The sequence below is a fragment of the Leptonotus elevatus genome, chromosome 19 (assembly GCF_054856555.1).
Source record: "Leptonotus elevatus isolate MCC_2025b chromosome 19, RoL_Lele_1.0, whole genome shotgun sequence".
NCBI lineage: Eukaryota > Metazoa > Chordata > Actinopteri > Syngnathiformes > Syngnathidae > Leptonotus > Leptonotus elevatus.
Window position 1 is genome coordinate 17,184,958 of NC_141257.1, and position 23,978 is coordinate 17,208,935.

Sequence of the window (23,978 nt, forward strand, 5' to 3'; positions counted from 1 at the left end):
CGCTGTGTCCTGCTGTATATAGGTGTGTAAGCATTCACACTGTATTAGTTAACTACAAAGAAACGCCTTACCTTTTTTTGTTAGTGGTGGGCTATCAAACGCAGAATTGCTTGAAAAGGTGGAAAAAACTCTGTTGTTGTCATCATCGCTGTCCGATTTAGACCCCTCTAAAAGCATATTAACACAGACCAACGTTAACCCACTCTCATGTCTCTATAGATCATTTGCACAGACGTCAGGTGATCACGTGACTTCACCAGTGTTGACGGCAGAAGTGAATGAATGTTGCATTGAAGTGGATGGAACACGGAGCAACTTAGCGACTGTTATACTAATTATAAGTTATTATTGCCCAACTAGCCATGACATCTACTAGTTTGACTGAAATTCACCTTTCGATAGAAGTGGCACATTTAGTCGGGGCTCATACAGCGCAATATTTACAGAAGTTGGAGATCGCTAGTTTGGAAACCGACCCTTACCTTACCTTCTATCGCCAATTCACACCGGCCGCATGATCTATATTATGTACTCAACACCCTTACACTGGAGCTGATTTAAAAGCCTGGACGCTAGGGGTGTAACAAGAAACGATTTGAACTGGAAATCCAGTTATGATTTTAACAATGCGAGTGCACCGGCACACAAACTAATGAATCTGTCTAAAAATAACTTATACATTATAACAACATTATAAATCAGTTTTATGTTGCTGATACAGCTGCTGGAAACTGTCTTAGAAAACCACCAAAACAGTCCAGTTGCAATTGAGTCAATGCCATCAGAATGAAATGTCCTGCATGAATAAAGATATTATTCACAAGCGAGCTGTTGAAACTGCATTTCCTTGACCCTAACCTAACCAACCCTAACCCTAAAAAAATCACGCGAGACTTGTCAGTTACAGATAGCGTAACTAATGTATCGAACCGAGCCGAACTTTAATTTTTGACACATTTCATTCAATGTGTCAATTGCTTTATTCTCATGACTATTTACATTGTATAAAGGCATCAAAACTAAGAATGAAAACGTGGAGTTATGTAAAAAAGAAAAAGTGAAATAACTGAAAACTTGTTTTAGATTCTAGTTTCTTCAAAATAGCCATCCTTTGCTCTAGTGGTGCAACGGATCATCATTGAGCCGTGGTGGGTTCGGATCAGGCCCCATGGTTCGGATTGCCCACGATCCACGAATTGGTTGGTGGGGGAAAAAAAACAACAGTGCGCATTCACAGTGGACTCCCTTCACACATGTCAAGGAAGCTGAAACATACTCAAAGTAACACGCCACCCAAGGCTAACTTCAAAATAAACGTTACCAAATAATACATTGACGGCAATGCAAATAGCCTTAATAGACTTTTACTTTGAAAGTGGCCCACGTCATGGCGTGATGGCTATCTTGACTTCCCTTTTAGACGTTAGGGCTTTCTTTATCGTAGTTTGGATCGACATTGTAGTTGCGAGAAACACCAACATAACACTATCCCGAACCCATATTCAATCGCTAATTTAGGACACTAAGAAACCGCTTATTACTTACGCCGTCATTGTATGATAGGGCAAACGTCTCTGACGTAAGTTGCTAGCACTAGCTAAAGCCCCTCTCCCACTGAACTGCGAACATTGCAGAACGCTGCGAATGTTAAATTTGCAAAATGTGAGGTTTTGTCATTTTGCGACATATCTACGAAGTGTCCTTACGGTGGCATTATGAATGAAACCGTGACTGATTGTCCCCCAAATTTATGAGTACATGTGCAGACATATGTTAATTCATAGTCTAAAAATATTAGAAATGAAGCTTGCAATAATTTGGATAATATTTAAGACGAAAGCTTTCGAATATTATTAAAAATGTTGCGAGTTCCGTTCTAATATTTACAGACTATGATTATCATGTCTGCACATGTACTCATAAATTTTGGTGACAATTAGTCACGCTTTTCATTCATAATACCACTAAAACGGACCGGTTGCTTTGTGTCACCTGTGATTGTTGCTTTCTTTCCTTATTTCTCAAAGGAAGTATATATGAAACCTGACAAGGTATAAGTGCTATCTAAATTATGTCAATATTTGACGACGCCATGGGCATTTTTATAACATTATATAGTCCAGGAAATCAATCCAAAACGAACAGGGCCGTTTGTCCCTCTGCGTGCACCACGTTATAGCGATGACGCACTGCACAAAAAAAAGTCCAATTTGAGTATACTACATGGTCATCATTTAGACACTTAATCGGCTTAAACCTTTTTTTCAGGGAGTCGGATGCCATTGATAAAGCCTATATGCCATAAGCCAACATCTTGTTGCATTTTGGAGGAATATCACCCTGCTTGACTGTCCGCGCTGCCTGTGGTGGGCTGGGGCACATTGAGCACTTGTAAAACATGAAATACAAACTAGAAAATATGTTCAACACATGTCTCCAAACTAGCTTTTTGTTTTTCGCTTTTGAAATATAATTTCAATGCATGTGCGGTTCCAGGCAGAGCTGCACTTTTCCCAACAGAGCGCGCTCCGCCTGAAAACAAACGCTCTCTCACCATAGTAGCTACTGTATATGGCCGTCAGAGTGAATTAATGAATGGGACCTCGTAAAAAACGTTGCCGACACATTTATGACAAATTACAATGAATTATGACAGTATTACGAGCAAATGCGCATGTTGGTGAAACAATGGATTTGCGAGGAAATTTTGAACACCTCGCGATAATGGCGACAACTACGAATAACTTCGAACACAAATGCGACATATTCCGACCAATTTCGAACCCTGTTGAAATCTGGCGAAACGCAACTTTCTGCAACGCTCGCAACTCAGTGGGAAAGGGGCTTAACATTATTACCTAGGAGTGCTTGGCTGGTACTGTTTGACAGCGGGTACTTGGCTTGAATTCTTTTTCAATATTCTGGACCAAGGCTACTTTGTAAATCACTCTCCATGTTTAAAGGAAGGAAATGTGCCTTAAATTGCACTAATGCAGTTTTTTTTTTCATTATTATTAAAAAAAAAAAAGATTATTTTTTTTAATTAATAGAAAAACAACATTATTCAACTCAAACTGTCAAGATTTTAGGAACACAACTTTAAGCCATTAATACTTTTATTTTACACATGAACCATGTATAAAATAAGAATGTTTCGCCTCATGCACTCAAAGTTGTGTTCCTATTTCCTAAAGGGTTATATTAAACATTTTGAATGTATTTATTTATTTTATTTAAAGGGAAAAAGTGTTTTACAAAATTAATGAAGATTTTGTTTTTGTTTTTTGCTGATCCGAAAAAATGATCCGATCCGTGACTCAAAGCCATGGGCCGATCCGGACTGTGACTTTTGTGATCCGTTGCACCACTACTTTTGCTCTGATTATTCCATTGCACACTCTTGGCATTCTCACCTCTGGGACCACATTCAATACTGTTGGAAAGCCATTTCTGGTGGCTACGCTTGAAGCTCATCGAGGGAATGCCAAAAGTGTGCAAAAAATCATCAGAGCAGTGACTATTTTGAAGAAACTAGAATATAAAACTTTTTTTCAAATATTTCACTTTTTTTAAGTACAAAACAAAACTCCACATGTGTTCATTCATAGTTTGGATGCCTTCAGTGAGAATCTACAATGTAAATAGTCATGAAAATAAAGAAAATGCACTGCATGAGAAGGTGTGTCCAAACTTTTGGCCAGTACTGTGTATGTAAGTATATATATGACGTACACATAAGTAGAATTTACCATTTGCCATCCAATTGAGTTATTTGTTATGCACGCACGCACGCACGCACGCACGCACGCACGCACGCACGCACACACTCTACCTGAAAACTCCACTGACACTAAAAAAAAGATATGTAAGATAAAATATGTATGTTAAGAACAACATTCCCACTCACCACTGTCGTTGCTCTTGTCTGAGAAGACAGATTTAGAAGAGAATATTGTGGTTGTCTCTTTCTTTTTACCCACAGGCTCAGACCTACAAAAGAAGGATTAAAAGTTACTCAAAACTATTGCTAGCCTGTGATTTATGTAGTGATCTGTAAAGTGATGGGGAAGAAGGGAAGTAACCAAAAAGGGGCCACAGATAATAAGTGTCTGTTCACACAATAGTTAAGATTTACATTAGTAAATGTAAAGAAAAAAATGTCCAGTCTTACAATGTATTCTGGTTGCGGAAAGAGTATGAGTCTTTGTCGTCATCAAAGTCATCTTTATCATGGTCACTGTCGTGGGTCTTCATTTGAGATAGATTTGGCTGGTCTTTAAACTCCATATCCATAGAAGTGGCCACATTATCATCATCTTCATTATCCCCCTCATCTTCCTCCTCTGAGAAGTCAAATGTGTATTTTGGCTTGGATGCTGCAAGAAAAAAGCAGTGCCTGGATCAAACACAATTTGTATTGCTGTGGTTTTTGAAGTGTTGAAAGCCCGAAAGCCCATTGATTCCTAAAGCTGGAATCAATTTGGATCAGAATGCTTTTGAGAATTGAAAATGGGACATGATTTTTTTTTTTTTTACAGTAATGTAACTATTTCAAAAAAAAAAAGAATGTTTGAACATTGAGAATGTTTAAACAATAGAAAAATGTGAGAACATGTATATGAGAATGTTAATGAGAAAAGTGTATAAACTGTGAGGGATTTAGAGCCTTAAAACATTTATAATAAATGTAAAACAAGACTAACTACTTCGCGGATTTTATTTCTTGCAGGTACTTTTTGGGAATCTAACCCCAGCGGAAAACAAAGGAACACTGTACTGTATATCGGGTCCTAAACCTTTTTTTTTTTAACCTTTGGGCCCAACTTTTTCTGTAAAAAGTGGCCCGGGGCCCATTCAGAAATTATGTTGACTTATTATTGTTTGTATTTAATAATGTTGGGAAAATTGTACATTTAGTTATCAGATGAATAAGCACTTTACTATTTGCTGCAATAAAGAATTGTTTCTGCTTGCAATAAAGAATGCTTTGCTCTGCTCCTACATAGCATATTAAGGTAGTTGTATCTAACAGCTGATTAACATGAGATGACTACAAGAACATCCAACCCAGCGGAATGAATTGAGCCAGTCTGCTAAAAACACGCCTGTTGTCTGTTAAGAAATGATTGCAAACTTGACCACACATGTTCCAACTATGCTGTTCCCCCCACCCCCCTGTAGAGTTGGAACACCCATGTAACCAGGGACCACCCTAAAGAAATTAAAAGAGAGGGCTCGGCAGACTGCTTCAGAGCGGTAGGAGGTTGTAAATGAGGCACACCCTCTGCCCGTTCTCCTCGCTAGCTTGTGAAAAGGTACAAGGTGTCTTCTCTCCTTCATTGTGTTGTGTTTTTTATGAATGTCAGCTTATTGAACCTGACAAATAACTAAATTAAATCTAGTTAAGGTTTATAAAATAATTATAAAATAACATGATACAATGTGGTCATCAATGACATTTATTTATGTGTAAACACTGACACCCAATACGATGCCCAACAAGCCGGAATCAACTTCTTAGGAAAAAAGCACTAACACCTTTACCAGATAAGAATGCACGAAGCGCCTCTCGCTGTTCAGCATTCAACAAGGAAACGGTGAGTAATTCTGCGAGAACAGAATTAATTGCAGCGTCCATTCGTCTATGGGTGTATTCAGACCAGAAAAGTCCTTAAGTCCGCTTGTTTGGTCCGGACCAAAAGCGGACTTTTTATTTTATTTTGGTGCAGTTCACTGTGCTTTTTGCAATATTGCGTAATCACGTCGACACACGAGACGATCTGTGCTACCATTGGACAAAAGTGACGAGGGCTGAACACTTAACGAAACCCAGAAATAGAAGAAAATATGAAATTCCGACATCCTGCATTACTTTCGTGTTTATTTCTGGCATTATTAGATGCAAGAAATTTGCGAGCAGTTCATTCAACGGATGTTCCACGACGCTGTTTCTAATTTTGGAACACCCTCGTCGATTGCGTGCAGTAACCCAAAGGAGCAGTTGCGCTCCGCTGCCCCGCCCCACAACATGCTGACAGAAGCGTGGCTAAATAGAATACGGAGGATTATAAATGAATTTAGCACAATACTAACGGGCGATATTACAGATTGGTTGTTCTACACAGGGAGTGGAGAAAATATTTGGTTAAAAAAAATACCCTGCTACATGTGTACAAAGCCTGCGGCCGTCGCTGAAAACTGAAATTACTTTGCAGCCCAATAGACGGCGTTTAAGAATCACTGCTGTATATTAACTGTTTTGAATGCTTTGATCTTGTAAAAAGGGTTGGCGTAAATAAGCGATTCAGTCAGTCATTCACTACTGTCTCTCCTCAAGTAGCTATGTTGAATTTACTCCATATCCACCCACCGCTACTGTTTACTCGCGGACTTTCATATGAATGTTTTCTATTTCATATGTACGTCCGTGTGTTTACTATTTCTTCCACACATACTTTTTTATGATGCCCTCTTTGCTGATTGGATCTTTTCACTCTCTGTTTGGTAATGTTTGTCCCGTCTCAGAAATGTGCATTATGTCGACAGTGACCAGACTCATCCGTTGGTTACAGCGATGAGTCAGTTTTTCAGGCTACCAATAACCGAGTGATATTCAAACTCAAAACCTATGACTGAAGCAAACGTGGTCACCACGTGCAATTGATGAACACACGATAGAGCCTTCTTGTAAAATTAAACACTTGTGAACGAACAAACATCACACTATGATGACACAAGACTGACATTTAAATGGTTAACCATACCAGATGCCCTCTGAGACTTGGTCTCCCTGGGGATGATAGGCTGACTATTTTCCAGATCACTGTCTGAATTGGACTCATCTTCAGACCAGGGGTTTCTTTTTTTCACCTTCTTTACAGGAGTTCCTTTGGGTCCTGGTGTTTTTCTCACCCTGGGAACTCCTGTAGGAGAAAATAAATGCAACTAAAATGTCACGATTTTCCCTTGGTTTTTGTGTTGCACCCATTTCAAATGATAAACAAATCAAACAACCAAAGTATTAAGCTTAAAGTAGAATTTTAACCTGGTTCTTTTTTTTCCTTCTTTACACGTGGAGTCTTTGGTTTGACTACAGTGCTATCACCCGTTGTTGCATCTTGGACCAAATCATCATCGTCACCCTCCAACTTCAGAGCTGAGTCAGAGTCGACCTGAAATAAAAACATATAACAGCACTGAGGAGCTTGTTTCTCACCTCATGTTACGCAATTAGGCATTTGGCTTTCCTGGTTGAAAGAAACAATTAATAAGCCCATAGGAAGAGTAAATGTTGGAAACTAGAAATGGATAGGTGGAAAAAACACACTGACCAAAGTTATTATTAACCCTATTTATTTATTTTTATTTTTATGTATACGTTGGGTGAGATGGGGAAAAAAATGCACCAGCCATCAGAGGAAGTATAGGGAAAAGTAAAAGTGAAAGCATTGTAGATCAATTTCGTGATGTGAAGAGATCCACAAAAAGGGGACCAGATCAGCTCACGACAGTAAGTACTTTCAGATGATGACGTTTATGATTATATTTTATTACGTAGCTTTTGTGCATGGAATGAAATTGAATATATAGCTTGTCGTTGCTGAATAATTAAAACTCTAGGGTTTTCTTCTCTAAATATAGCAGGCGGATTTGGCAATCTGACGTAACTTTCTCATGAATTTGTACTCGATCCAGGGTTATAATAGTTTTGGATTTTTTTTATTAAACTTGTATTTTTTTCATTTTTTTTTTTTTCATTTGGGCATTAAGGTTTTTTTGGTTAGTTTTTTTTTAATGTATGCTTTGTTTTAGTTTAGCTTACATACATTTTGGTATTAGTTTTTTTTTAATGCATGGAATTTTTGCTAATTTTAAAATAAGTTACTCAGTAATGTGCAAAAGGGTAAAGTTAACTATTCTAAAAAACAAAAACATGTTTGGCCATTCTTCTTCTGTTGCTATGGATGTACAACAATACTGAAATAAATAAATTTAAAATTTACCTCAAAAGTTCATGTATCAAACAAAAGACATTTTCACTATAACTCTAGTTTTAGTTAGATTTATAAACGTAAGAGGTAATTTCAGTTAGTTTTTCAAAACATTTTTGTTTTTATTTTGTTTTATTAACTCTTTAAGCCCTAAGCTATTTTTTCAGGCTTTTGCTCGAAAATTACATACCCAAAATAAAAAGAAGATATCTCTGCAACCACAAAGTCTATTTGAATAATCTGTGTGTCATAATAAAGGGAACACTTCTGAGATTTGTTCAGATGTGTAAATATTGTAAAGGGGGTAAAATTTGGTGGAGGACCCAAACGCAGGAAAGCAGGGCAAGGAGGCAGAGGTAATGTAAAAAAAGAAAAGAAAAGGAATTTAACTATACAAAACAAAATCGAACTGCAAATGGCAAGTGAAGCAAAACGTGGGGAGGACAAGGCAAAAAAACTGGCAGCATGACGGGAGGAAAATGACAATGAATCGACGGAGACAGGAGACTAAATAAACACACACACACTAATGACACAACAAGACACACCTGGGGCAAGGCACAAGTGGCTGAGGGCACTGATTGGTTGACACGAGGAAGGGCAGGATTGCACTTAACAAGACCAAGGGAGACACACAAGAAAAAAAAAAGAACCCAAACATGACAAATATCAGTATATATGTTACTGTTTCTGCAATTAGCTGGCAACCAGTTCAGGGTGTACCCCGCCCACTGTCCGAAGCGAGCTGGGTTAGGCTCCAGCGCCCCCCGCGACCCTTGTGAGGATAAGCGGTTAAAAAAATGGATGAATGGATGTTACTGGTTAAAAGTAAATGATGGCACACAGCACAAATTTGAAAACAAAACAAAACACAAAAACGTGTGTTTTGCATGAAGTAGCACAGTGGGAGAGCTGAGTTATTTCACTGTGTGCCGCAATGCTGATTTCTATATTGATTTCTCTATCACCCGGTCAGGCCAACTGCACCGTCTGCGCCCGCCCAGGACTCGGCCACAAGACCATGGGCGATAGGGCTTTCCAGTCTGCTGCTCCCCTTCTGTGGAATGCTCTCCCAGACCACCTCTGAGCTCCACAGATGGTGGAAGCTTTTTTTTTTTAAAGACTCAAAACCTTCCTTTTTAAAAAAGCTTTTCCTGTTTAATTTCTATTTTGAGTTTTGATTTTAGTCTTGACTTTTTACTCAGATTTTTATTTTGTATTTTTTATTGACTGTTTTTTACTGTGTGCTTTTATTGCTTTTATTGTTGCCTGCTGTGCACTTTGAGATTTATTTTATAAATGTAAAGTGCGTTACAAATAAAATCTATTATTATTATTATATTATTATTACAAAACAATTCGGAAAAAATATAAATCTGATTTTTAATTATATATTAAAAAATACTAAATATTGTGTGCAATATAAATGCTGTTGTTCTGAAACACAAATCACAAATCTATTGTTCACTTATTATTTACCATATCGTCAAAAATATCATCACGGCAAATTTCCTTGATATATTGTGAAATCACTTTTAGCTATATCACCCACCCCTACCTCCCAGTCTCAGGGAGGACACTCTACCACTAGGCCAATGAGCTGATTAAAGTAAAAAAAAAAAAACTGTTAAAAAAAAAGGTATGGATATTTAAAATCACAGTTATACGCAGTAAAACCAGCCTTTGCTGTAACAATAATATAAAACCAAAAACATTTGAGGTAAAGTCAAGCTTGAGTATCATGGAAGTAGCCAATCTACTTGCAGTAGATAGTAGATAGTAGCCTATCTATCAGCGCTTTTTGCACAATTACAAAAAGCTTACGTAAGCAATTGGGGAAAAAAATGAAGATTCTGAATGACATTTACAGGTACGTACTTAAAATGTGGAGATACTTTAAGATCACCACACCAGATGTTCTTTTATTTATTAGATTGTATGTAGTAGATGAAATACGTTAATGAGTATTATTCAGCAAATTATTGTTTTTCATTTGTCATGGCCTTTTTAATTGAAACTCTTAAACTAGCATTTGAGCAATTAAGCCTCACACACATGTACAATGCAAAATGTAAAATATCAAAATGTGATATGGCTTTTGAATAATGACGATAACAATGATGATTCATAATAATGATGTTACCTTCTTCTTTTTGGTCAATTTCTTGCTTGCGTCAGATTTCAGCGGCTGTGATGGTGGATCCACCTTGCGGCCAAATGGTGACGGCATGGTCTCCTCTAGATTTAGCTTCTTTGCTTTGGGTTTACCAACTTTACCTTTCACAATTTTGATGACTTTGCCTAAATTTTGCTCTTCTCGCTCAAGTGCCTCAAAATTCTGATGAGAAAATCAAAAAAAACAGTAATAATCATTTACAGCATAGTGTTCTTTGCTTATTTTATATATATTTTTTTTAAACATGACTTTTTACTATAATATTTATAGTGGTGATATAGAGTTCAGGTAACTAGGGGTCTTGTTTATGAGTGAAGGAAGAATGGGTTGGCAGATCAAGTGATGCAGACTCTGCATCGGTCTGTCGAGGTGAAGAAGCAGCTGAACCAAAAGGCGAAACTCTTAATTTACAAACAGACTCAAACGATCAGGGTGGAACATAGTCTTCAAGCATCCACTTCACAGTAGTGATCTGTTGATCACACTGGCCAAAGCTTACATCATCTGCCCGTGGAGGTCAACTTGCAGTTCCCCATAAACAAGAATTACGCATTTTGATTTCCTGCATGGCCTTCTGTAAGTTTCAGTTTCTGCTTCCGCCATGAAAAAAATAAAACGCCATTGGTAAGCCGGAACACCCATTTGCCATGTTAGATTAGGCCTCTTAATGAGCCGCCCACCCAAGACAGTATAAGAGTAGAGACCATTTTGAATAGATTAGACCTTCTTCCGCACTCAGCAGAAAAGGCTCCACAGTTGTGTACTCGATCTTTCTGGCATCCAGTTAATAGTTCAACTGAGAATATGCAGTCTCCTGGTTGTTATTATTAGTATAGCAAGCATTCAAGATAAAATAACTGGTGAAAGCTCCTATCTGAACTTAACAATAGGGCTGGGAAAAAAATCGACCAAGTCGGTTGGTTCGACCACAAAAATTGGTCGATGCAAAAATGCATGCGTCAAAGCTATTTTAATCATTTAAAAAAAACATATTTGTGGCACCTGGAAGTTGCCAGAACCAATATTTTGTGTTTACGCACTTTTTAAAAACATATTTGCGGCACTTGGAAGTTGCCGGAACCAATATTTTGTGTTTCCGCAAGGACACTTATTGCTGACGGACTCTGACCGGCATTCACCACTAACTAAGATCCTTCTTAGGGTTTGTTTGTGGTCTCTTTAGACTGAAGAGGGAGAAAATTAGCATCGCTCCATGTTTGAGGTTTGTAACAAAACAATCCGCTTCAAAAATGAATTTATTGGAGCCAAACACACATAAGATGGCGGCCCTACTGTTTGTGCGTCAGCAACAGAAAGACGGTATTTACTGTAACATAGAGCAAGACTCATGCTGCATTCGAGGATGGATATCCGAGTAGGTCTTTCCCAGTTCCGAAAGCGTTCAAAGCAAAATTAAACAACCAAAATGGCGGATAGTGATTAATTGTTGTTTTATTTTGGTCCTAAAAACACATTTTGACCTCTAGCAAACTTACCTTCTTGCAATTTTGCTCTATGTTTTTATCTTATTTCATAAGCATTTCATACAGTTTAGTATTTCAACGTATAATTTCATGCAGGGAGATAGTAGCATACTGTCACATACGTTGTGTTACGTGAAATTATGTTGAATATTTATGAATGAAGAAAGCTATCATGTTTTATACCTGAGTAAATTGTGTTTTACCATTCACGGTCTGTGTTTCCAAAGGGGTCGTCATTGTAGAGCAAGGGTGCTCAAGTTTGGTCCTCGAGAGCCCCTATCCAGCCTATTTTCCATGTTTCCCTCCTGCTGCACAGCTGACTCTAATGATCCGCTAATCAGCAAGCTTTGCAGAAGCCTGATAACGATCCTGATCATGAATCAGGTGTGTTAGTGGAGGGAAACACGGAAAACAGGCTGGATAGGGTCTCTCGAGAACCAAACTTGAGCACCCCTGTTGTAGAGTGACGTCACATTGTAGTCCATCTGTGAAGTCGGGTAAAAAAAAAATTCCCCATACACACTTCCAGGTTTGAAGTCGGAAATGTCAAACTTCCAACCATCCTCGAATGCAGCATGACTCCTCCCGATACGGCTCTGACTCGTACAAGTTTTTATTTGGATTTGTCACTCCACCAAGTTGCGTGCAGGCTAAGCCATCCAGCATTTGCCATAAGGACTATTACTACGGTTTTATGCCACCAAAGCGTGCAATTACCAAACCAAATTGACCCAGTTGGCCATAATGCACTTAAAGCCCCTTTCCCACTGAGTTGCGAGCATTGTAAAACGCTGCGAAAATTGCTTTTCGCCAGCGTTCGAGAGGGTTTGGAATTGGTCGGAATATGTCGCATTTGTGTTTGGAGTTATTCGTAGTTGTCGTGGGCATTTGCTCGTAATCCCGACGTAATTAATCGTAATTTGTCAGAAATATGTCTGCAAAGTTCTTTCCGAGGTCCCATTCATAAATTCACTCTGACGCTCTGCAGTGAGAGAGCATTTGTTATCAGGCTGAGCGCGCTCTGTTTGGAGGTGTGCGGCTGTGCCTGCAACAGCACACAAATTGAAATCATCATTAAAAACGAAAAACAAAAAGCCAGTTTGGAGACATGTAATGAATTGCTCAATGTGCCCCAGCCCGCCGCGGGCAGCGCTGACAGTCAAGCAGGGTGATATTCCTCCAAAATGCATGCAGATGTTGCCGCACAGGTATATATAGGCTCTATCAATGGCATCCGACTCGCTGAAAAAAAAGGTTTAACCCGATTAAGTGTCAAAATGATGACATACCATGTACGCTGTCATAGTGTGTAGCCCAGGGGGAAAAACGACCCTGTTTGTTTTGGATTTATTTCTTGGACTGTATTGTGCTATAAAAATGCCAATGGTGTCCTCAAGTATTTAGATAGCACTCATATCCACTTAGGTTTCATATATTTTTCCTTTGAGAAAGAAAGAAAAAACACACACGCAGCAATTGGTCTGTTTTAGTGGCATTATGAATGAAAAGCGTGACTGATTGTCACCAAAATGTGTGCATACATGTGCTGACGATAGTCTGACAATAAATATTAGAACTAAATTCGCAGTAGTATTATTATTATTTTTGTTCACGTTGTGATGACTCCCAGCCGCTTTTTGGTGGCCGAATATTCTGTGCATCACTCCTCATGACTTTATGGATTTAAAATGGGATAGAACCAAAGAAAAACATCAGGGTGACGGCGCAGGATCCTGGAGCATAAAGTAAGTTATTTGAAAAAGCTTTCTGTGCGGTGAGTATGCTGCATCAATAGCCATTGTAGGCTTCAACAACACAATATGTTTGAACGAGTGAATATGTCAGTCAGGCTTAAGTGCACTCCATTTACCATTTAATATTTTGAACAAATTGGATTTTTCACATGTTGGACTATGAACTGATTTTCAGGAAAAGTACAATAAGTGATTCGAGTTTATTCAGGGCTAATACTAATCTCGATTGTTAATCATTTAGCATAGGCTAACTTTGTTGGTGTTTGTGTATGTGCATATGTGTGCAGAAGATAAGCAACAATTAGTATTTATATCCACTAAATTCAACTCACGTTCAACCTTAGCGGACTGGTGAGATTTGACTCAACAGCTAATGAGGTGCAAACTGTAAAAAAAACAAAAACTTACATCTAATTCTTCTATGAAAACTGCCAAGTCCTCCTTCCACAGATCCTCCGGAGATTTTTCCTTGATATTCTGTAGCTCTCCTGTCTGCGCAAGAGCAAGGATAGAAGAAAAATAAATAAGTGACATACAAATGAATTATTTGGGCAATTATATGGCACTAAAATCCCACTTGAGTTAAGAACTGTTGAGCGCTAATAAAATGAAGACTTTTGAAGGCTTTTTCTTCTTTTCCTTTCAGCTTTGCCCATTATGGGTCGCCACAGCGCACCATCATTTTCCTATTCTAATGCTGGACTCAGCATAAACGCGAGCTATCTAACCTTGATTGACCCTCTGATGAGCTCATTGCTAATCATATCCAAAGCTTGAATATATTTTTCTTTTGAGGGGCAATGTTTATAAGAAATTACTTCATTTGATTAATTAGTTAATTTGTTCCCCAAAACGTATAAATATGTTCTATTTGAAATATTACCATGGTCCCCCCAAAAATTATAAATATGTTCTATTTTAAATATTACCATGGTCCCAAAAACTTATGTATACGTTTTTAAAATGTTTGTTTAATGTTTTTTTTTTTAGTGCTAGAGCATACAGAAGGCTTTGATGAAGCCTCTGAACTGAAGAGAACACTTGAAGCAATGATTATTACAAAAACGACCAGCAGGTAGCAGCACAGTATAAGAGATCAACAGGACCATGTTGCAAAAAGCTCTTTTCCCCACTGTTTCAAGCAGCTTTGTGAATAATGATGAAATTTTGCTATATTCTAATGCTAATTAATGCAAAACGAAAACAGATAGAAATATACTTTTTTTTCTGATGAAAGAAGATACTCTAATCTTTCTTTTGGTAGGTTCCGTGTTTTTATAGCAATAGAACACAATACAGGGCTTAAAGTAAAAACAATTCCTGAGCTTGAACTTTTTCCGGAGAGCGGTGGGGTAGTGTCCAACGTGCCGATTCGACCGACATCAAGCCATTACTATTCGATTCGTCGCTGTGGATGGACTGGGCATTTGGGGAACTCATGAAATTCCCGATGGCCAGTCCTCCCCAAGTGTTAGGTCATCTCTTTCATTATCCATTTATATTATGTATGGTACAGTATAGCACTGCATGTTGCAGTCCCTTGTAGTGCTGCAGCTATTGAATATTTTGTTATTCAAATATCCTATGAAAAATTATATTAAATAGTCAGGTAATTGGATAAAAAAAATATTTTCGCATGGTGAAAGAACAATTATGAATACAGAAGACATTAAAAATATATTTCCACTTACTAATGATCGACCAACTTTCATTTCTAGATAATCAACTTTTTTGTTTTACTTAAATTTAAATTGTGCTTATTTTCCTCTCTAGAAAGTTAGGGAGATTTTAGATAAATCTCTCCCCATGGATTTTGGAATGACCTTCCGTTAAATATTAGGCAACTTCCCTCTCTACCCACTCTTAAAACACATCTTTGACTCGGCATGAGACTCATCATTGTTTCAATGTTTTATGGTGCCTGCTGTATTTTCTTATTAATTATTATTTTATTTACTTACCTACTTGTGTTATTTTATTTACTTATTCATTTACCCGCTTAAGATAGTTATTGATTTATTTGCTGTTATTTTTGTTTTACCTGTCTTTATTCCATAACAGTTTTTTACTCAATGTACAGCACTTTGTATGAAATGAAATTCCGAGTTGAGTAGTTTTTGGTCTGTGAGGCAAAGCGTCAGAACCACAGTTGTGATTTTGCTGACCGTCAACTGCACAACTGAGTGAGCTCGGGTTATTAAACTGATTTCTAGGAACAGCAACTGTGTCCGGCTATAAGCATCAAAGTGTGCAAATCATCACGTCGATTAGACTGCCTTTGAAAAGTAGTCTGATCATGGCTCTAGCTGCAGCCGCTAGCACCGTTATAGCACGCTAAAGGTCCTAAACACTGGCAACAGGCACCGTGCAATACAATGCCAGCTTAATTAAGTCTTCTTTTAGTGCCCTTAATTGCCGATCGAACGTGATTTCAGGAAAAAGTTATTTTGTTGACTTTGGTCGTAATAGTTTACGCCGGCAATAAGAACGGCAGACACACGTTAAGTCATCCGTTGCGCTGTGACTGGCAAAACGCTCCTGGGAAAAAACTTCAAAATAAAAGCATTTCTTGGCTTTGCGCTCCACATATTACTTGGTACGAGAAGGTTATTTTGAAGTTGGACTTCTCTCCGTGTTGTCAAATATTCCCCACATGTAAACAGTTTACTTCGCTGGATTTGTCATTGCGCTAGTGGCTCTTACGCCGGATATCCGGCACCGTGCTGGAGTACTTTAAGCCTTGACAATTTTCTGTAGGCCTTGCAAAATCAGTCAAAATCCAGTAAAACAGCCGGGAGCGGCGGGGGTTACTTCAGTGAAAATGGCTGTTAAACTGTTTAACAACTGTTAAACAAAATGACGAATATTTACTCAAACAATTCTCAGAACTTTACAGCTCAACCCAGCTCAGTAACCTAGTGCCTAGTAACCTAGCCTTGAGAGTGCTGAGACTGTGGGGTCGTGGGTTCAATCCAAAGTCATACCAAATCATTCAATCAATCAATAAAACTTTTATTGGACCTTTCATACATTAAAACGCAACTCAAGGTGCTGAACAATTAAAACATCCATACAATAAAAAGATAACCCACCCTTTCCCCCCCAGCATCTCCATGCTCAAACCCACAAACCACAACATGGCGGGGTACAGAAAAACCCTGTGAGAAAAGGCACCCAGAAGGAGCTCATCCACACTGAGAGGGATGACTGCCAACTACCACAGGGAGCAATGTCATCCCAGAGACCCCCGGCCCAGATTGACCGCGGCCCGCCCCACACAGAGTGAAGCGCGCTACAGTCCCCCGGGGCCATCAATATTGATGGAATCCATCAATTACTGACGCCCATTTTGTACACGATAGGCGATTGACTGGAAACTTTGAAAAATTTACAAACTAAGCATTACTGGAAGGGTGTTTTCGTCCGTCAATGTAATCGTCATTGTTGGAAAAATTGTACAATAAGTTAACACATGAATGAGCACTTTACTATTTGCTGCAATTGAAATGCTACACCCACACACACACCAGATGCATGTTTTTTTTTTTATCATTGTGAGTTTAGTACCGCCTTTTGTTCTGCCTGCTAAACTTGTGAATAAATATGCAGAGCAAGGAGGTGGAGGCAGGAAGTCCTCTGGGTGCTGAGATGATCCACTTGGTTGTGGTTCTTGATTCCTGTCTCACGGAGTTGCATCATTTGAGGAAGATTTAAATGTAACCCTGACATTTTGTGGTCCTGAGAGCCGAATGCCAAAATATCTGCGGTCCCGGGGTGCAACGACTGTCGACGATCGAAACCTGTGCACAGCCAGACTAGGTCTGATAATCTAAGTCTCCACTTTTGATAGTGGCTGATCGGCCTTCGTCGGCTCCCCGAGATCGCGGACGGCAATCCAGAACAGCAGCTCCCTGAGATGAGGAAAGGACGCATGTCGTAAGTATTTTGTTGTTGCGTGTGTGTGTTTGTGTTTGTGTAGCGCTGAGATAGGAGGTTGATATTCCTCCTGGCCGAATCTAAAATAGGGGGAAGTGAATGACTGGAGGTCATTGCGCGTTAAGAAATAAAAACCCTGTGAATACTAGTCAATGGCAGATAAATTAGGGATGGCGGAGTCTGATAAATTGCGTAGAGAAAGGACTGTTAGTCCTGTGTACTAATATTGTGTCTGTGTTTTGTCTCTGTGAGCTCTTGTGTGTGTCTATATGTCATAATGTCTGAATGAGTAATACTTTTATAATGTGAATGATATGATTTGGAAATTAGATTGCGGCGTCGGAACGTTTGTGTAAATGTTGTTTGTAAATTGTTCCCCTCACTCAGTCTGTGTCTGTCTTGTGGACCTGTACGTGCGTGTGTGTTTGTCTGTCTGTGTGTTATTGTCTGTAAAAGAAGTCTAGAAGGGTTTAAAATGTGTAAAAGGGATTGTTAGGCAGTCCATTAAGTCTGTAGAATTATAAGTTGGAAAAAAGGGAAATTTTGTGGTGTGTCAAGCATGAGGTGTGGGGGCCGAAAATGGTCCTGTCAGGGGTTAATACTCGGCCCCCAGGGGAAATTTGTGAGAGAAAAATAAATAAAATAATAACATTGTGAGATTGAATAAGGTTAACTTGAATAACTAAGGGGCTCAATTGGATGGATTGGTACTCAAGGGAGTTAATATGAGATAGTAATAATTAAAAGTAAGTCAAAATTAGCATTGCTGTAAATGGTGAAAATATATACTAATGTTTGGTGACTAATCCTGAGGGGGTGAGTGTGTTTTATGATTGCGCCCATCTGGTGAGTGCTTGTTCTTGTGCTATGCTTGTGTGGAGCAGTTGGATTGGCCATTCTTGTAGCGGAGTTGATCAACGCTTGCTGTTGGTCATCCGCCCCTTTAGAGAGGGGGGAGGTGACAATTGCACAGACCTTGGGTTGCCTTGTTGAGAGGAATTAGTTATTGTAAATGTGTCCTGGAGGCATGCAGGAAGAGAACTATTATGTATGTTTAGGTGTGTTTGAAAATAAAGAATAGTTAAATAAAAAGGAAGTAAGCAAGGGATAAAAATAAGTTAATAATCTGTAATTAACAAATGGCCATAGATGAAAGAAGAGATTTTGAAGAAGAAATATTAAAAATTGCATGTATAGGTCACATAGTATTAATTTCATTCAATAAGGAGGTAGTAAAAAGTTAAACAACTTAAAGTTATGAAAATGTACTTCTAACTTTTGATATATTGATGGCATTAAGTGTTAGACTGAGGAATGGCATTTGAGAAGATTTTTTTTGTTACTATTGTGTTAATAGCTCCAAATGGTATAGAAAATATACTTCTGGGTCTGAGTGGTAATCAATGATGAGTGATATTTGAAACGAAGTATAGGAGTGATTTAACATTAAGCAATAAGGACGTTTTCATGCGTAATATTATGCTACTTCACTACATTAGGTAGATGTGGGAGCTCCAGTAGTTGGTTGTATGTTTGAATGTGAATCAGTCATTAATGAGAATGTTAAAAAGGGATAGATAGGCAGATAAGTTGAAGCTGAAGAAGAAGAAAGTTCAGCAGAAGGTGTGTGTGCATGTGTACGGTGCCATAAATACTTAAGTTAATAGTCCCTCTCGCCTAACAGAATAAGACGATTATATACTCGAAAAGACTATGGACTTTTTACTATTACTTTGAAAGGTAGTGATTTTAAACCCTTATAGACTAAATTTAAAAATACTTACTAGATATTATTGTGGTGTTTGCATGTACTAACAAACTTGACAGTGACTTATGTAGATCGTTATTGGAACAACACAAAAATTCTAAGTAAGAGCCTTAACAATGTTGTGTTGAATGTAGCCCTGAGATTTGTATAAAAGATTGGTTACAACAAAAAAAAAAATCCTAAGAGAATTCTGTTTTAGCTCCTGTTGTTGAGTGAACAGATCCTCCCCAGCAAGACCTGATAAGCACTGACATTGAAGAGGAAAATATTATTAAAAGGTTTAAGACGTAAGCATATATTATAAGTGGTAACGACTAACAGTTGTGGTAGAAGGAAACACTAGGTACTAAGATGGGAAGAGTCTGCGTTAGAGGAGATAAGGAATAGAAATGACAATACTTTTGTTTTTCTTTAAAAACTGAGAGGAAGAGCTGTTTAACCTGCTTCCTTGTGAATTCTGAATATTAAGTAATTCTGATGTTGGTGTAATGACAGCATTTAAGTAAGTGAAAATTAGAGCGAAGAAATGAATATTATCTTTGCTAAAAACTATTTATGAAAGTAAGATGCTGAAGTAGAGATACATTTGGCTAGTGATAAGGACTTGCTGATGCAGCAGTGCTGATTGAAAGTATTAAAATTACTAACTAGACACACATTATTTGATTTGGATTCTGAAGCAAGATGTAGTGCTTCTTTGAGACACCGATGAAAATGACAATGTCTGATAAATTTTAATGGATAGATGAATATGAAAAATACAGTTTGTGAATTGAATTGGATGAAAATTTAAGTAATGAATGACAATACTATAACAGTACTGTATACCCAAATTGTATATTCAGGTTTAAATTTACACTGGAAGAAAAATATATGATATATATATACTGTATATGATTACCACAAGGATATTGTGAATGTCCCACAATACCCTCTCAAGCAATTATAAATTCAGATTTTGACTTGCATGGACGACATTCTTTATGGCATCAAAGAAAATGAATTGAACTGTAAAACAAAACAAAACATACTTTACAAAAAAACGGAGAATGTTGGAAATAAGGTTATTTTACACTTTTGTAAAACAAGGGTGTGTTAATGTCAGGTTTAGGCAACCAGGAGCATTTAGTGGACAACAATCTGAGGGGAGGACAGGAGATTTATATTATTTTGGTCGCTGAGAAGAGCGGACAAGAGAGCTCACATCTCCTCTCGACACTCGACACTCTAAACAAACTCGCAGCCCTGACTTTTATACAATGCAGACATGTTTTAAGGTTAAGCCTAAATCGTAAAATATTCCAGACACGGTACCATCCTGCGATAAGTCCACAGCTCTTATTCTTGTCAAGGAAGATGACAGGGGCATGGGTCATACTCCCCTTCACAGAATAAATGCTTCAAAAACTTAGCAAGAGGAAATAAGGGGTAAATACATATATATAGGATATACAACAAACAAATATTTAGGTTATGTTTTGACTGTAAAGTGTTTTATATGGAGACCAAACAAGAAAAGAATCAATCTTGTCGGCCCTAACATTTGAAACAAAAACACTAAATTATATCTTAAACCCATGGGTGGTATTGTGACCCGTTGTGAGCTTTTTGATGTTTTTGATTATGCTATTTTAAAATAAAATAACACCCACGGGTTGATTTTGGGGCTGTGCAATTATTGCATGAGTTGGGGCGCTAATTATGCTAAGATAACAGTGCCACTTATGAAATTGAATTGAGACACCGATGAAAATGACAATGTCTGATACATTTTAATGGATAGATGAATATGAAAAATACAGTTTGTGAATTGAATTGAACAATGACAGTATTGGCTTTATTAAAATATTAGAAAGCCATTTGAACAGACAGTTGATTGCTGATATGGTTACTACCTCAGTTTTGTTTAGAAAACATGAAGTACAACTTAAGCCAGTATCATATACCGGTATTCATTGTTTACAAGATGATTATTATGCATGGTGGTTTACATATACCTTTGGAAAAAAAATTCCCTTGAATGGATGCCAGATTTGAGCAAGTGCTTGCCTATGAGTCTACTATGGGAAGACCTCAAAATTCTGCCCCTCCAAGACATGTAAACTACAGTGTTCTTTCACAAATTAGGGTCCGAGCAGCAACGGCTACGAGGTCCGTAATGTTTTTGCAATCACGCAGTTGTTTTTTATAATCTTGTTGATTTTTGTAAAACCATGTCTATATATATATAATTTTTTTTTTAAGAAAACAAGATGTTAACCCAGTGACACACGAGGGAACACTGCAGTGCACCAATTATAAAAATTAAAACCTTCTGTAAAAAATTAAGGTGTTAATAATAATTAATTATAAGTAGTGAAAGGTTGTTTAAGTGGATAGTAATTTTGAGTTGTGAGCCATAAATGTCTCAACACGGGGGGTATTGGTAAACACGGTAACAACACTTTACTACATATGAATTTGATAATTAATTTTTTTTATGTTTTTAAAATTTTTGTGATTCGATGTTTTTGTTAGAGCGATGGATTTTATTAATTTGAACAAAAGTAATACAATTTGAATATTACCAAGTACTGATTGATGGTTTTAAAATTTTTAAATGTGTTGAACTTGTTCCAGCAAAACAACTGGACATTATTATTATGGCACAAGCATGGTGTAAATATATCATGTCTCTATATGGCATATTAGTTATTTGGAGTAACGAATGAAAGTCACTTTGTTAGTAGTCACATTAGAAATTAAAAATAAAAATAAGTACATGACTGATGTATGAAGATTATGGTTAGATAGTTTGGATTGAGTTAAAATGTATATGAGAATTATAAAAGGAACATGGCAGTTTAGCTCGCTTGGAATTTTGTGTGATAGACTATTTAATGTGCCTATTGTAAATAACCTGTTAAGCTGAGCAGATGAAAGACATTGATATAAGTGACTATATAAGGAGATTGTTAAATGACAAGGGGGTGAAAATATTTAATCAAATGTCAGACGACTCTCTGCCTCTGCAGGAAGGCCAACCTCCCACCTAGGCTTGTGACTGTGTTTTGACAAAGGTCCATCCCGAGGTGGTAAGGTCCTTGTAAGTGTTGGTGATAACTCTGAAGGCTGTGAAGATCGCTGAACGACCCTCCTGGATTCACCTATCGCACGGCACAACAGGTATCATTGACTAACAGCTTGTCCGGTTGCGGAGCGAAGCCTGACCAAATCAGGGTCAGAGAGGGGAAAGACAAACAGCTTGTCTAGCTGTGGACCTGACCAAGTCAGTCTGAGGAGGATGGGAGCACGCAATCCCTCATGGTTCCCCAAACCGCTGTCCAGGGCCTGTTAATTGTGCAGTAAGTGTTGGAAGGGACACATCGAAGGAGACGAGTCCCTCTCCTGAATCCAACGGGAGGGTAAGATGCGATCAAACTCATTCGGGGCTGTCTTTTATTATTTTTTGTTTTTGGGGCCATCTTGAGGGGGAGGAGAGACAGCTGGCTGAATTACTAACACTAAACAACATGTACAGAAACAAATGGACAATACACACACATTAGAGCGAAGATACTGGGCAATGCTCACTGGAGCACGAACACTGGATATTACATACACACTCGATGGATCAAGTACAGGAAAAGAACACATGTTGCTGATTGACAAATATAGAGGTGATGTATGTGCTGGTAACCTCTCTCGAAAAGACAAGAAAAAATAAAAAATCTGATGATTTCTACCTGCAACTTAACGAGGAAATCGGGACGTGAAAGGAACGTGCAACAACACATTGATTGCATTTTATGGACAATACTTTGGATTATATTGTTGTATTGATGATTATTCCGTTAATATGATTTTTGATGAAAAGAGAATGTTACGTCATGTGGTATTGATATTATTGATAGAACAATATGATGAGGATTTGGATGACACCAATGTTTTAAGTGACAGGAACAAAATGAGTACACATGTTATGATTTTTATCAAGAAATTATTTTGAAGTTTGACAATATGATATTTAAATACTATTCATTTGATAATTAGGGGGGAATGTTGGAAACATTGTACAATAAGTTAACACATGAATGATCACTTTACTATTTGCTGCAATTGAAATGCTTCACCCACACCCACACACACACCAGATGCATGTTTTTTTTATCATTGTGATTTTAGTACTGCCTTTTGTTCCGCCTTCTAAACTTGTGAATAAATATGCAGAGCAAGAAGGTGGAGGCAGGAAGTCCTTTGGGTGCTGAGAGCATCCACTTCCTCCTTTCTGCAGAAAGACAGACTTGGGTGTGGTCCTTGATTCCTGTCTCACGCAGTTGCATCATTTGAGGAAGATTTAAATGTAACCCTGACAGTCATTGCGTCAATAAATTTGTCAATTCGTCAATGACTGATGTTCCATTTCGCTGAATGAAATTTTGCGGATTGACGAATGACAGAACATTGACGGATGCCCACTTCGAATGACGAAAACATTGACGGACGCTTACTTTGAATGAAGAAAACATTGACGGACGCCCACTTCGAATGACGAAATCATTGACGGAGGCTCAGAATACTGAAGCGATGTGCAAATAGGTTGTATAAATCGGACATGAGGAATCCATAAAGTGGAGCAATGTCTTCAATGAATTACACAGCGTGGACGGCCTCACCCCCAGCTAAATGTCTCCAAGTCCAAGATAAATAAGCATTCCTACGTTTTCTCCAAGGTAAGAGCCTATAAAGTAGCTCAAATGAGCGAGCCCAAAGCCAGATCGCTAAACTAGCAACCAAACAAGCTAAAAGCCAGCTTTTGTTGTCAAATACTTTAGCTCTACAGGCAAAATCATCCACAAAACTGGACATTTAAGTTATACTAACGATTAT

At 38.0% G+C, this 23,978-nt stretch overlaps 1 protein-coding gene across 5 annotated transcripts in view; it reads right to left on the bottom strand.

Annotated features, from left to right (window-relative positions):
- The window catches only part of top2b (DNA topoisomerase II beta), a 109,950-nt gene that overhangs the window by 7,745 nt on the left and 78,227 nt on the right, over positions 1–23,978 (bottom strand). For all 5 annotated transcript variants that reach the window (XM_086062037.1, XM_086062040.1, XM_086062039.1 and 2 more), the window contains 7 exons: positions 13,814–13,897; positions 10,135–10,329; positions 7,046–7,172; positions 6,765–6,923; positions 4,172–4,376; positions 3,908–3,990; positions 72–167 (listed from right to left, as the gene is read on the bottom strand). In XM_086062037.1, coding sequence (XP_085918163.1) covers positions 72–167; positions 3,908–3,990; positions 4,172–4,376; positions 6,765–6,923; positions 7,046–7,172; positions 10,135–10,329; positions 13,814–13,897 — 949 coding nt within the window. The remainder of the gene's footprint in view (positions 1–71; positions 168–3,907; positions 3,991–4,171; positions 4,377–6,764; positions 6,924–7,045; positions 7,173–10,134; positions 10,330–13,813; positions 13,898–23,978) is intronic.